The 14,947-nt window shown below is 40.2% G+C and overlaps 1 protein-coding gene across 1 annotated transcript; it reads right to left on the bottom strand.

Moving 5' to 3' along the window:
* Positions 1-1,416: 1,416 nt before the first annotated feature.
* LOC109954509 (putative hexokinase HKDC1) lies at positions 1,417-14,368 on the bottom strand. Its single transcript, XM_020589882.1, has 21 exons — positions 14,256-14,368; positions 12,679-12,841; positions 12,048-12,205; positions 11,819-11,941; positions 11,586-11,681; positions 10,642-10,741; positions 9,311-9,494; positions 9,049-9,204; positions 8,739-8,972; positions 7,969-8,110; positions 7,725-7,881; positions 6,498-6,646; positions 6,164-6,283; positions 5,888-5,983; positions 5,590-5,689; positions 5,204-5,316; positions 4,943-5,106; positions 4,331-4,486; positions 4,132-4,219; positions 3,252-3,397; positions 1,417-3,068 (listed from the first exon to the last, which is right to left on the bottom strand). The coding sequence occupies exons 1-21, from the start codon at positions 14,316-14,318 to the stop codon at positions 2,933-2,935; spliced, it is 2,844 nt and encodes a 947-aa protein (XP_020445538.1). The 5' UTR covers positions 14,319-14,368; the 3' UTR covers positions 1,417-2,932.
* Positions 14,369-14,947: the final 579 nt, after the last annotated feature.

The raw sequence follows: 14,947 nt of genomic DNA, 5'->3' as shown, positions 1-14,947 counted from the left end.
GATTATTAAAATATTTGAATAATTTAATTACCTTCACTGATAAAGTTTTCCCATGATCCACTGGAGCTGGCATCCAACAGCTGTGATGATTTGAGGCACTGAGGCATTTCATTCTCCCACTACTGTGTCTCTCTACTCTACAGTGAGGCTCAAATCCCGACTTCAAGCTTTTATTCATTGTGCCTTTGGAGATGATAAATGGTAAAATAAAACTGAAGAACAAAACACAAACAAACAAAAAAACAGAGCTCTACCAGAAGAGGGCCAGAGCTTGTTCCTCTGTAGGTCCTGAAGAACCAGCATCTCAGATCTGCCCATCTGCTGGCAGCTATTTCGATGTTTGTGTGTGAAAGCTCTTATTGTTGCTTTACAGGGAAGACAAAGACACACACCCACATACTCACTGAGACTCACACAAAGAAAGTGAATATATGCAAAGACTCCCTGAGTAATGTACATTCAGGGAAGGTCTACTAGATGCGGGGGTGTTTGAGGTCATTCCATTTAAATTTACAGGCTAACATAAAAAGGGATGCAGAGTAAAGATGAGACAATAGGGGGGAATGGAAGAGATAGCAGATCGTGAGAGGAAAAGAAAGCATGCCAGCTTCTCTATCAGCCACTGCTCTGGGCTGCAGATTCAACTGAGAGACGTTCCGCTGAAGCTGCAGTGTCAGGACATGCGTGCTTTCACTGTGAAGCTCCTAAATCAAAACTAGGACAGTGTGGGATTACTGTGTGCTGGGTATGTCTGTGAGAGATGTAGCCCGGAGTCGGCACAAGAACGTTAATCCCTGACAGATTACCTGCTGTTTCATTCCTGTTAACAAACAGCCTTTCTCAATAAATTTCCATCTTTCCATTTAATCCTTTCTATTTTGTCCTTCCCTTTTCTGCTTTCCTTGATGGCTTTGCTTGGTTTTTTATGACTTTCTTGCTCCTTGCACTCTGCCAGCTTTCTTTCTACCTGCTTTTATCTTTGGCATATCATCTGATTTATTATGGATAAATTATCAGTGATCATTGCACTGTTCATTGAGTGTTGTCAGATTATAATGCAACTTTTAAACACTAGTTGTACGTTTTGCCTGAAAGGGTCATAAAAAGTCAAAACTTCCATCACGTTTCCAGATACATACTCTACACCTGGGTGTGTACTTCGGGTCCTTAGATTGAAATTTTACCACCACTAAAACTTCGTTGAAAAATTTTTGTGCATAGCTTCAAGGTCTTGATGAATTCCCCCATATTACTGCCTGTTATTTCAGCATGTACTGTGTGGAGAAAGGCGGAGAGGCAGGGCTCCAGCCAGGCAGATAAAGCACACAGACAGAATGACAGAGCGCAGAGAGACAGCCAGACAGGAAATCATATGGACAGCGGGTCAGTCCAGATGACTAACAGAGCGCTGGTTGTTTTTATTGTTGGGAACTGTGGTCAGTGGCATTCCAGTCCTCCTCCTGGCCTTCATCAATACTGAAATACTGCTGACTAACACACACACATCTTTGTTTTTTTCACTCAGTAGGCAGTGAAAAACTTGGGGTGGCACACTACAAAGGCTATACAGTATAAATTTCAGGCAATAGAAATGAATATAAAGGTAAAAGCTATGTAATTCCTTGGATGGCTCCTGTGATTTTCAGATGCAGAAATATCTAAACTAAAGCTTTGATGCAATTACAAGACATCAGATTTCATACTAAATTTCTTACTTTAATCATTTCACTGATTTGCATAATTTAATAACAACCAACATGGCATTCTAGTTTTATCTCAGAGTGAGAATGCTCCCCTCCAAAAGGATGGTGGCCACAGCACACCTGGCCTCCCCCCTGGGGGTGCCACTCTCAGTAGGTCTTTACACTGGCGTACATTCGTTACCTGGAAAATTAGGTAACCTCAACCATAACCTCTGCTAATCTTATTCTAACCTTGTCTCCCTAAATTCAACAATTTACTTTGTAGGGATCACCATCTGGTCCCCAGTAGTGGTGAGTCCCCACAAGTATAGAAAAACAAGGCAACACAGACTTACAGTCATCACCTACAGGGTCTGTATATAGACTTACATTCATTTCCAGAAGACGTACTCTAACCTTAAGCAAAACCTACATCTGCTCTAACCTTACACTCCTTCAGTTCCTAACACATTGTAAAGAGGCACTGTGTGAATATTTGAGCACAAGGGAAGATACTGTTCAGTTCTTATCTTCACAAAACAACATCATGAGCACAGAATGATCATAATTTGAAGCTACAATTACCATGGCAAATGTCATGACAGCTGGCAACATCGTTTTTGTTGGGTCTCACATGAAGTGCTAACCTTGAGTAGACTGCAGGGCGTGATTGTTGATATTCGTCCAAACCGAGTTATAAGTCCTGATATCAGAGGCCTGGAGTTTAATCAGTGCATGACTAACATTAGCAGCTGTGGCTGTGACACTTTCCCACAGCTAATGTAGGAACTGATTGGGAACTGGAGGGCTTTTTCATTAGCATTCCTGTTTTAGTTTTGGGTCAATAACCAGTTATTTTTGCTAGACTAGACAGTACATAGAAATGTGCTTTACAAAGTAGTGCATTTTATCAGGTTCAGTTCTTTACATGTTACTAGGGACATAGGGACAGTCCTTCTGGCTTGGCTTGGTGCATAATACAGTTTTCCCAGGTGGGAAAGTTGTGAGGGCTCAAACACTGGCATGTGCTGTGCCCTTCAGGTGAAGCTCCTTTCTATCAGGTGAGAAGAAACACTTGGAATCATTTGTATCTGAAGTGACACATGGTGGTCTGCAGTTCTCACAGACAAGCAGAGGACAACTGCTGTGACAACAACAGCAGCATACAAGGAACTGGGTGGTCCAATTTTGAGAAAATTTTTAAAAAGTGGGGAAAAAACACTTGGCTAAACAATTTCTTTTCAGTCAAGTTACATCTTCTGTTTCTGTCTGGCCACGGCTGTGATGAGGGCAGCACCCTTCCCGCTGCCCTCCTCTGATGGGAGGAAGGTCACATTACACTGAGGAGCCAAAACTTTGGCAGTGTCATGGAGGATGCCAGCGAAACTAGAAACAACAGAAGAAGAAGTGTTTGTAGTTTTTAAAAAGCAATCTGAGGAGACTAAATAGTCAAAGAAAGCAGCTGTTGAATCCAGCCACCAACAACATTTTGAATTGAGCTGAATTATTGTTCACCTGAGTCACACACCTCACACACACTAACAACAACAAATAGTGAAAATGACTCACTGTGGATGTTGTTTGTAGAGTGCCCCATCCACCCCTACAGTGATGTTTAGATGGTCCAGCCCTCGGTTCTCTCTGATCTTATCGACCACGGCCGCCATTCCTGCCCCACACAGCTGAGCTGCACGACGTGACACTGCGCCACATACCTATACAACAATGAAAACCATTATCATTTTGGCAACAGTTGACAGATTGTTGGTGCTGCTGTTTGGCGAGCTAGACAATATTTCTTCACCCAACTCCGTAGAAAAACACAAAATGTTGCTCAATCCTAAAGTGAGTTTGCGACACAGCATTTTAGTAGGCCATAGGTTTAACTCTTAACCTCTCTCTGGAATTTAGGACAAATAAGAGACAAGTAAGCAATAAGGCTGTAGACTCAGGCTATTTTACATTTACATTGCTTAGTTGTTAATAGCCGTTACAAGGTTCTGACATTTTGAGAGTTGGACAGTCAGGACCACCTAAATGCTCCATGTTGTTTGCCAACAGGCCTTTTCTGAGCAGACATCTCGACATGACAGGAAAAGTAAAAGTGTAACTAATAACATTATTTATGGATCCATTTCATTTATATGTGGTTGTTTCCATTGTGCAGGTTGGCTCATGAGGAATGCTTAATATGAGAAATTAAATGTTAAATGACAGCTTTAATCAATTTAGACTTAAACTTTGTAACTTGTGAGATATAGTTTGATTGTGTGAGGCTGAAATGGACTACTATTAATGTCACAATATCAAAGACAGCTGCTTAAAAAGTCAGGTATAACAAAACACTGAATCCAGCCTGTCTTTAATGTTTAATTTGACTTGAAAAAGGTCCATGCACTGATGTCTGTTAGTGTTAGGGCTCCAGCCCTTGTTCATCACTATTTTCTACCTCTTTTACAATCATGCTGTCGTTGCAGGTGCTTTCGAGCCCCAGCTGCTGGAGTACGGATCTGACCTGCAGTAGAGCCAGGTGGTCACTAGGTGGAAACAACACAGTTATACAGTTCAACAAATAGTTCAGTGGAACTAAATTTTGTTAAAGTTATTAAAACTTTCTCTTTCTTGCTCACACACGCACACACACACACCTCTCTATTTGTGAAAGGTATTTGGTTTGGAATATTCCAGGTGTTTTTAAAGTTTCAGTGACGTGTCCTCTGAACAGCAAACCTCCTCTTGTTAAATCCAGTAATACCTGACGGACAACTTCACCTAAATACATCCCACTGGTCAGCTTCTCAAACCTAAACACACAAACACACACAAAGAATCTGTTATAAAAAAAACCTGTAGTGGAGTAAAAAGTACAATATTTGCCTCTAAAATGTAGTGCAGTAGTGAAGTAGCAGAAAGTGAAAATGCTCAAATACAGATACCTCAAAATTATACTTAGGTACAGTACTTGAGTAAATGTATTTAGTTACTTTCCACCACTGCCACCTGACCATGTCATATGATCTCAGTAGATCTGAAAACATATCATGAGCATGAGGCTCATAACAGTGCAAAGTAGCCCAGCACACAACTACATGATCAACAGAAACGACATGAATATGCCCATGAAATACTCAGCTGAAATTCTGAGACAAACTCATAAAGATAAACCACATGGTGCTGATCAAACATTAAATATAATATGTGTTTTATGACCGCACACACACATGCACACACACATGCACACACACAGTAAGAGGTCTAACCTCTGTTTTCCAGGGTTGAGTGACTGTTTGTCCACCTCAATGTCATAAGGTGTGATTATATCATCCAGAGAGCCATCGTCACCCAGACCTCCCCACTCAGTGTTTATACACATCTTTTCAGTCTCAACATCTCCTGCCTTTTTCTCTCCTTCCATGCCATCATCCTGCAGAGGGCAGATACCAGTGAGTGGGTAAAATATATCAGTTATCACACACAAATGAATTTAGCATCCCCCCCCTCACTGACAAACTTTCTGCTACCTCATCCTCTTCTCCTTCAGCTCTCTCCTCTTGTCTTGCCAGTCTTTCTTTATTTTGTCCAGTCTTTTCAATGTTCTTCACTTCCTCCATGTAACAAACATTGGTACCAGTTCCTGTGGAACAGAATCACATTTTCATATTTACAACAGCGCAGGTTTTCTAAATATTTACTGCCTGTCAAATGCATTAGGTTGTGTTTAAAGTCCAGTCAAGCCCAACACACACACAAATATGACTTATCATTGGTGGACTCAGACTGGTGAATGCTAAAGTTTACCATCATGACAACAAATCAAACCTTAATTGCTAAATCCTTAACCCTAAACTCCACTTTAGCTTTACGGAGCATGCTGACAAAATTAGGGTCCAACTAAGGTGTCACGTACCAGCAATCAGCCCAATTTCACATTGTGGGTCTTCATAGGCACAGCTCATCATGGTCCCAACAGTGTCATTGACTACAGCTGCTATATCCAGGTCAAACTCCTATAGGTACAAACACACGTGTGCACACAATTACACACGTTGTTTATTGCTACTATTGTTTGCAGGACTAGTCTTTATATGCACAGAAGTGTTTTAAATGCTTTTCATTGTCCCTATTGGTACTTAAACAAAGAAGAATACATCTGACAAAATCCAGGCTGTCATTATAGAACTCTGTTCTGCTGTTTTGTGACTCACGTTGCGTCTCTTGATGGCCTCCTGCAGCATGTTAACAACATCATGTCCTTCACAGTCTGTGGCTTTGAAGCCTTTGGTCCAGCTGACCAAGGTGCCCTAGAGAACATACAAAGGTTGGAAAATGTTTCTCCTTTTTCTGTCTGTTTACTTTGTGTATCTTAATATGTATTGCACCATACATTTCTATTTTATGAGGAGATGCTGTTCCTATGAGAAAAAAAAGTTTTCTGTGCCTGAAAAGATAAGTGAACTCCAGATTTACTCTATCACACTCACTGTAGCAATGGAGGTCTGCTCGCAGGGGAAAGAAAAGGTGAAGCCCGTAGGAAGATGGGCGTGCTTCACCCCCATGTAGTCCAGGAAGTCACTAACACATGCTGCCAAATAATCAAACAACTATAAACAGATACAGAAAAAAAGACAGCTGTAATTAAGACCTGTCAACTGTGTATTTGAGTTTCAATGCTGTTTTTCAGGAAAATGAATTTGACCTTCCATTTCTCACAGGCTTTGTTAAAACAACCCTGCATACAATGTGCTTCTTTGGTCGGTAATTAAAAAGTTTTCATCAGTAATTCACAGTACTGTATATTGACAGCATATGTCTTACATCTTCTCCGGTTCCCTGCATTATCTCCAGTGGTATGGTGTAGAGCTTATGGTAGAGACGTGTTTTTTGCTGAAGGCCTTTTTTAAAGTGCACCAGCAATGCTCTGAAGTTGGTTCCTCCCAGATCCAAGGCAAGGTATTTTCCACGCTCTTGAAAAAAAACAAAAAGCCAGTTTATTGAATGTTCTGGTTCAGGTACAGGTATATTCGTGCTTTTGTGGGCTAATTAAAAAAGCAACAGGAACCTTGTTTCAATCAAGAGGCTGAAATAGATGTTTGCTGTGAATCTCTTGTTTGGCTCACATATGTGCGTGTTTCCTTAAAGGTGCATTAACTGGAAAATTACACATGATTAATCCAGTAACAGTGGCAAAACACCTCAGACAGGTGAGGCAGGACGTAGGGACAGAAACATGGGACCTTATGAGCAACTGTGGAAGCTTTCAATCAGGTCCTACCTTGTGGAACCTTCAGACCAAGGTCTTTAACGTGTCTTAACTCAGATTCTCCATAGTGTCGGCTAACCCCAGTGACAGTGGGGCAGGACATGGTGTCTCTCAGCTACAACCCCCCTCCATGACCCTCTGCTGCCTACAGCCTCCTGTTGTTATTCCAGCTTCTCCACCCTGTGATGTCAAAGTACAGTCTGTAAATCAGCCCCGCCTGCCGCCTAGCCAAGGTTAGAAGAAGGGTTTTTTTCAGCCAGTAGTCATGTCAAACAACCATGGAGGAGCTCTGGGCAGCTAAAAGTCTGAACCGGTGGCTGCCAGAGTGAAGAGGTGGTGTCTTTAGCACAGAGAGAGTGGGACAAAAAAAGAGCAACAACCAGGGTTAACATGGGTTTGGCTGACATAAAAGCAGCCAGAGGGGAAAGAATAGATTCAGATGTGGCGTTCTTCCTTCTGAATGTGTTAGCATCTAAAGCAAATGTGTTTGTTTTGATAACATTAGTGTCCTAGCACGGTCCTGATTTTACCTTGAACTAATATGGATTTAGTTTGGGAATAATTTGAGCTTTGTGCAACGTCAGTGTTCTGTGTCACATTAGCAGGAACCAGATCATTCTCCTGGGTTGGCAAACTTCGTTAGTCAGCTAACGCTACTGGAGGCTGCGTCTTGCACAGTTTGTCACAAGAAGGCATCCGTAGCTTATATTGACCCTAACAGGATGTGATGGAAGAGGCAAAAAGCAGTTGATGATGTCAGTTTAGTTTAAGTCTTCTCTGACCTGTGCCATTAGGTCTATGGTACACAAAAGAAGGCAGCATCTTGATTGCAGAAGGGCCTTTACTCCTCAGCCCTGCCTCCAGTCCCACCCTCATCCTGGCCTTCACCAGCTGGAGCTGCCCCTGGCTTAGTGTGAAGGGAGACAGTGACTCATCTACCTGCAATTCAAGTAAAAGATGCTGCCATCAGCCATCTTTTTATTAATGAAGATAAAAATGTTGTAGGTGCACACACAGCATCTTAACCTTTTGCCTCTGTGATGCCAGTCGTTGGGCAACCGCTGCTACCAAGGCAGCTCCTTTGCTGCTGCCGCTGTCTGACAAGAGGAATCTGACATGGCAGTCGGGAACCAGCCGGCGCACCACTTTATGGAGACGTTTAGGATACCTGAAATGGAAAGAGTCCAATGTTTAACCTTTAGTGACCTCTGTAGCAAGTTGATTTAACAAATCCTTCATTTTATTTTAAGTAGGACACCTTCATCCTGTCATAACAATGTAACCAGTTTGAATGAGACTTCTAGGTATTTACAATGATACTATTAAGGGGGATACTTCAACATAGTCTCTCCCAATATGCTTTTATGTATTCACATATTAAATAGTTTATATTTATATTTTCTGCAATTCAGTGATGTCAAAATTTAACCTCTCCCATTTCCTTTTGGACATTTTCTAGGTAAAGAGGATGCAGTGCTGGTGCCTTTAAACTTAATCTTTGACTGATTAGAAAATGCATCAGTGTATCTACTCAAGAATCGCTGTGTGTGAAAGGCACATGAGTTTGGCCCAAACAGATTTATTTTGAATAAAAAGTGTGATCATTCTAAAATTTTACTCTTTGTTAATTGTATAAAAACCCTTTTGCAAAGCAAGCATTTTGACGCTACGAGAGAAACAGTTGTGACTAAAACATTATTGATATGTGAACCAGTATATCATGACCATGTGACAATGAGGACAACATGCACAGTACCAGGATAAGCATATGAGTATGGCTTTCCATAAAAACCTACTGAGGGTGGGTCTTATACACTGTTCCATCCACGCCAACTGTGATTCGTAATGTCCTCAAATTCCGGTTTTGCTGGATTCGAGTCAAAATGGCAGCCAGTCCCGCAGCCACCAGATTTGAGGACCTAAAGGACACTATGGTGCTGACGTGCTGAACAGCGATGCAGTCATCAGGTGATGGGGTCAAATCAAGGTCCATGAGAATGTCTCTGGTGTTCTTCAGACCATTTTTGTACCTATGAAAGGTAAAGATTTATGGAATCTTACTCTTTTCAGACAGACACAGTGTGACACATAAAGAAGACAACTTACTCCTCCATGGCTGCCACATTTGCAGTGGTTATTCTTCCTTTGGTCCTCAAGGCGTCTGACACACATCCATCAAAGAGCAATCCTTGTTTAGCCATCTTTAAAACAACCAGCCTCACCAACTCACCCAGATACATCCCACCGACCATCTTCTCAAAGCTATGATTAGGAAAGAAGTGTGGGAACAGAGAAATAAAGGGGTTAAAGCTTCATACTGTGGCATTATATGCCATATCACAAAAAAAGACACTGCTGCTTTTCTTACATTTGTCTTCCAGGGTTGCTGGAGGCTGCATCGACATCCCTGTCAAACTCAGTGATGTAATCTTTCAGAGCGCCATCATCTCCGAAGGCTCCCCACTCAGTGTTCACACACATCCTGCCCTCGTCTCCCTCCACCAGGTCAACATGACGCATCTCCTCCATGTAACACGCATTGGTGCCTGTACCTAAACACAAAATCATACAGGAAATCCATGCAATTGTTTTTAGATTCTTAACAGAAACTTGCATCGCATATGTTGTCTATGTATAATTCTTACAAGAACACGTCTAACATAAACTAAGCTTGATCTTAAAGTGAAAAGTCCTAATCCTGAACTAACCTTAATTAAATCATACCCTAATCCTATCATTACTCCTATGGCCACTTTCAACATATTTCATAAATATATCTCTACAAATAATCTAAAAATCGAAACGGTTCAGAGAGAGACACATTCAATAATACGATAAACCACTAGAGGGAGGATCTTTTTAACAAAAGGTGCACAACAAATTTAGAATTTCAAAACAGTATTTGATTATTTCATCATTGCATTGTGTTAATTTTCCAAAAAACAAATATTTAAGTGAAAAATTTTGATATATTAGTGGAGACAGTTCTCACCATTACTGTTTAGGGCATTTGGAAGATAAGAGTAAAAAACTAAACAAATAAACAAAAAAGCAAGGACACTTGACAATATACTGGAAGAGAAAACACCGGTCTTACAATAAATGGCAACTTTTGTGAGGTTTCAGAAGGTGTCAGTTCCATTTTATTGTAAGTTTTGAGGCTGAAGTATGTTGTGTTTTTGGACTGGAGTATATAGTGAGGACATAAAGATGTAGGATTCAACTGACACAAAGATAAAGATGCAATTCAAAGGATGTTTGTCATAAACACACAAATTAAAACACATAAAATCGCTGTTTTGGTTTTTGAGGTTACAAGGAGATTTGCCTTAAACAGCTACAGTTAGTTTTGCTTAAGTAAAATTACCAGTAGAGCAATGTAAAATACTCCATTACAATTCAAGGGCATGCATAAAAAATCCTGTTTAAGTACAAATATATTAGCACTTTAAGTATCATAGCAAGAATACTGATTATAAGCAGGTTTTTACTTCTAGTCTGTCGATGTGGAGTTTGTTTCAACAGTTAGGCAGTTTAATATAGTGGTTCTCACAGCCTAATTTTTAATAATGTGTTCTGCATTATTCAATTATATTTTTCTTTGTGTAAAATTTTAAGATGACAAGTAACTAAGTAAAAGTAAAGTTCATCATCTGAGTGAAATTACATTCCCTCATTGGCAACAATGAATGTACTTACCAATGATGAGTCCAACTTCACAGTGCTGATCATCAAAACCGCAGGTCATCATGGTCGCTACAGTGTCATTAACCAGTGCTAACACCTCTATATCCATTCCCTGCAGAGCAAGTTACAGATTGATACAACAGGTTATACTTACAATGGGGAATATTTCCACCGTGCTAAAACAGTCAAATATATGGGTACATACAGCTGCTTCAGAACGTATTTCAACCCTTTCACTTTTTGCACACTATGGGTTGTAGGTTTAAGTTTAGTTTAAATTGAGCAGCTGAGGAAAAAGGCCTTGGACAGGGAGTAGAGCAAGAACCAAACAGTCCCTCTAACAGAGCTTCTGAAGTCCTCTGCAGAGATGGAGAACCTGCCTGGGGGCTTCTACAAAGTACTGAATTAGGGATCTGAATACTTTTATAAATGGAAGATTTCTGTTTTTGATTATTAATACATTTTTAAACATGTTCTGTCTTTGTCATTATGGGTTACTGAGTGCAGATTTATAATGAACTCTACAGGACAATAAAAAGGGGTCAAACCACTGTGTAGTACATGATGGTTGGTGTTTATAAGTCCTTGAATTTTTTGATGAATTTGAAGAATTTTTTCATTCTTTTACTTTTCGCTTTGTTTCATTTTCATTTTCCATGTCTGTGCTGAGGTGGCCATTATGCATCATTCCAACTAAACACCATGTAAACAATCTCACACAGTCCTGTAGACAGTCTGTCTCTGATTAGTGGCATCTGTTTTAATACCTCAGCCATGATTTGTGTACAACTTAGAGTAGTCATCAGAATCCCTGAAGGTTTCCTTGAACAGAAGCATCAGCTAAATGTTTAAAATATGCTTTCCATCAAAAGGCAGGTCTATTTGCTAGTCTCATAAATGAAAAACAGTTTGTGTGTCATAGTTTATGCATAATATAGTGACTAGTGGAGTCCTACCCCAGTTCTGTCAATAGCTTCTCTGAGGGCCTGGATCATGTCTTTGCCCTGAAGGCCTCGAGCCCGGTAGTGCTTGCTCCAGTTTAAGAACAACGCCTACAGAGAGGTGAGAAGAGGTTAGAAGGTTTTAGGAGTATAAATCTAAAAAGACAGAGGAGTGTCAACATACAGAGTAAAATATACTGCAGCTGCCATTAATGAAAACCAGATGGATGGATGTAAGGTGTCATTACCTTATTCAGGGAGGACTGTTCACAGGGGAAAGAGAAAGTGAAGGCCAGAGGATGTTTCTTCTCCAAACTGATGTTCTTCTCATGCAGGAAGTCCTTTAGACACTTTGACACATGATCAAATAACTGCACACAGATAGACAGTGAGAGAAAAGAGACAAAATAGGAAAACCTCTGCTCCTATCCTGCTGTCAGACTCAAATTCAAGTACATCCCCTCTTCACCTTCTTACCTCTGTTCCTCTCCCACTGAGTAGCTCCCTAGGTACTGGGTAGGTCTGCTCCTCCATCTCCACTTCACCCTTCCTAATACCAGTGCCCTCTCTCACTTTAACTTGGAGCACCTTGAACTTGGAGCCTCCAAGATCCAGTGCTAGAAACTGTCCTTTCTCTGCAGGAGTGAGAGACAGATATATAATCTTTATTGTACTGTATTAATGTATGTATAGTTATACAGAGGAATGACAAATAAAAGGAAAACCATAATTAAATGAGTGGTGATTATAAGAAAAAAGTACATCACTGATTAATCTGCTGATTATTTGATTTGATTTTGAATGACAAACATTGGGAAAATGTTCATTTCCAATGGTGGTGGATTCAGAACATGTTGGTGGCTTTTGCTTCAAAATAGTTGCTGGTTAATTTTCTATCAATGAACTGACTAATGGTTGCAGCTGTAGGCGTCTGAGGATGAAAATGTGTCTTGGACACAGTGAGGGAATCTGTTCCTCCATCAGAGGAGCTCTGAAGCTGCTCTGGAGAAACTTTTAGTTGTCACAATACATTACAGGCTTTTCTTCCCAGAACATACTGACCTACACAACAAGCTGAAAAAGTCTGAAAACCACTAATGTGAGTGACCTGTTCCATCAGGAGTGGAGCGGACATGTGCCGGCAGCATCTTCACTGCTGCAGCAGCGTTGCTCTCGATTGACAGCCCCTTCTTCATTTCAGCCTGGAAACGGGCTGAGATGTCACTTAGCTGGCCGTCATTGAGACACATTGAGTACAGAAACCTGTCCACCTAAGTAAATGTGGGGAGGGACAAAATAAACAAAGAGCAAACCAAAAGAAATGAGTCACACTGGTGTCCTGAACTCACATTCAGCACTTGCTGCTACTTTTTGTATTTAAAACTCAGACTCGGGCCATGAGTGTATAAGAAGCCTTTAGTAGTATAACAGTAACTTAGTCTATGGAGTGTAGTTTAATCACGCATCTTTGAACTTTGAACTAAAGGGGAGACCGATGGAAACCAGTTGAAACAGGAGGTAGGTGATCGTGTATCAAAAACCTCAGCTCCGCCCTGTCTACTGTATACTATATACCCAGGCCAACTATCACTGTGGTAACATGTCCATGGGACAAGGTCCCTCTGGAAATACACCCGGTGAGGTATTGCCTTATTTGTGTTTGAGTGCGAGTGTGCACAGCATTGCTTGTGGGAGTGTTAACGCTTCGGTCATGTGAGTGTATTGAGCTCGTCAACAATAAGAGAGGAGCAGTGACGCCTCCAGGGAAGGATGTTAATCATTTCTCAGCAAAAGACAAGTTGTGACACAGTAACTAGTCATTACAAGACACCTTATTACAGCGCTGACTGCGGTCTTATCTTTTAGTTCTAGTAAAGATAGTGTACATGGGTACAAACACGAGATATTAGTCATACATTTACTGATCTCCATTATGTGATCAATTCTCTTATAATCGCCAACATCAAATGACAAAACACCACATTAGAGCAATAAATGTTTATCACTGGTGGAAAGTAGCTAACTTACTCAAGTGCTGTGCTAAAGTACAATTGTGAAGTATCTGTACTTCACTTACTTGTTTTCATTTTCTCCTGCTTCATACTTGGACAATTACATTACAATATTGTACTTGTTACTCCACTACATTTATTTGAATATTAATATTAAATATTATTGAATAAATTTACTTTTCAGAATCACCTACACAGTAATGGATCAATAATTATAATCCAATAATATACATCAAGTTAAAGTGCAACCTTTCTGAACAATGAGCACTTGTACATTTGGTACTTTAAAAAGTATATTTTGTTAATACTTTTGTAATTGAATGCAGGAACCTTACTGGCAACACAGTATTTTTACACTGTGGTATTGCTACTTTTACTTATACACGAAGAATCTGGGTCCTTCTTTCTTTAAATTAAATAATGTCCAGAGAATACTGTCATATTACTAAATCTGCATCATCCATTCATTACTTGTACTTTCATAAGGAGCAAATGGAGTGCTACAAACACAATTGTTACCTAAAACAATCTACACAATCCTTCTATTGCTCTCACACTCTCAGTTGAAATATCTTTAATGACAGCAAATCACAAACATAAAGTAACGCAGTAGTACTACTACAGGGAACAAAGGACTAGTTAAAGTTGTTTGTGTGTGTCAGGTAACTCTTACCTTCTTTGTGGGGTCCTCCTGGAGTTTGGAGAAGAAGAATGAAACAAGATGAACAGCAAACATGTTGCTGTATGAGCTTTTGTCCTTCTAATAGTGCACAATGTAACAGTATACACAAAAACTGTTTCAGTATGTATACATATTAAGATAAAGAAAGCCTGTTTTTCTCTACAGTCCTGCTCCGTTGGTCTTATTTTGTTCTCACAGTGCTAGTCCACTGACCAACCTTTGCACTGACTCAATGATTAACCACAAGCCAAACCCTTTTTCACTATCAATCCCTCATCTGTTTCTGTCTTACAGCCCATACCTGTCCCCTTTTAGTTTCATCACAGTGTCACTACTGAACTACACCAGACCTTTAATGAAGTTCTCCAGAATTCTCATATCAGCATTTCAGTGATGACTATCAGACCAAACTGAAACAACACAAAGTGATTCTAGATAAGACTATGTGCTATCAAACTCAATTACATATTTTAGGAATGTCATGGAGGTAGACAATTGAAGGAGGTAAAGTAACTACACACTTTAATGGCAGCTGTTCATCTTCTTTGCCTTTTGATTTTAGAGAGTGAGAAGATGCCTGAGGAATGGAGAAGTGTATTAGTGCCAATCTTTAAGAACAAGGGTGATGGGCAGAGTTGTAGCAACTACAAAGGTATAGAGTTGATGAGCCATACAATGAAGCT

This window comes from Monopterus albus, unplaced genomic scaffold (genome assembly GCF_001952655.1).
Source record: "Monopterus albus unplaced genomic scaffold, M_albus_1.0 scaffold10.1, whole genome shotgun sequence".
Lineage (NCBI taxonomy): Eukaryota > Metazoa > Chordata > Actinopteri > Synbranchiformes > Synbranchidae > Monopterus > Monopterus albus.
This window is presented reverse-complemented; position numbering and strand designations above follow the sequence as displayed.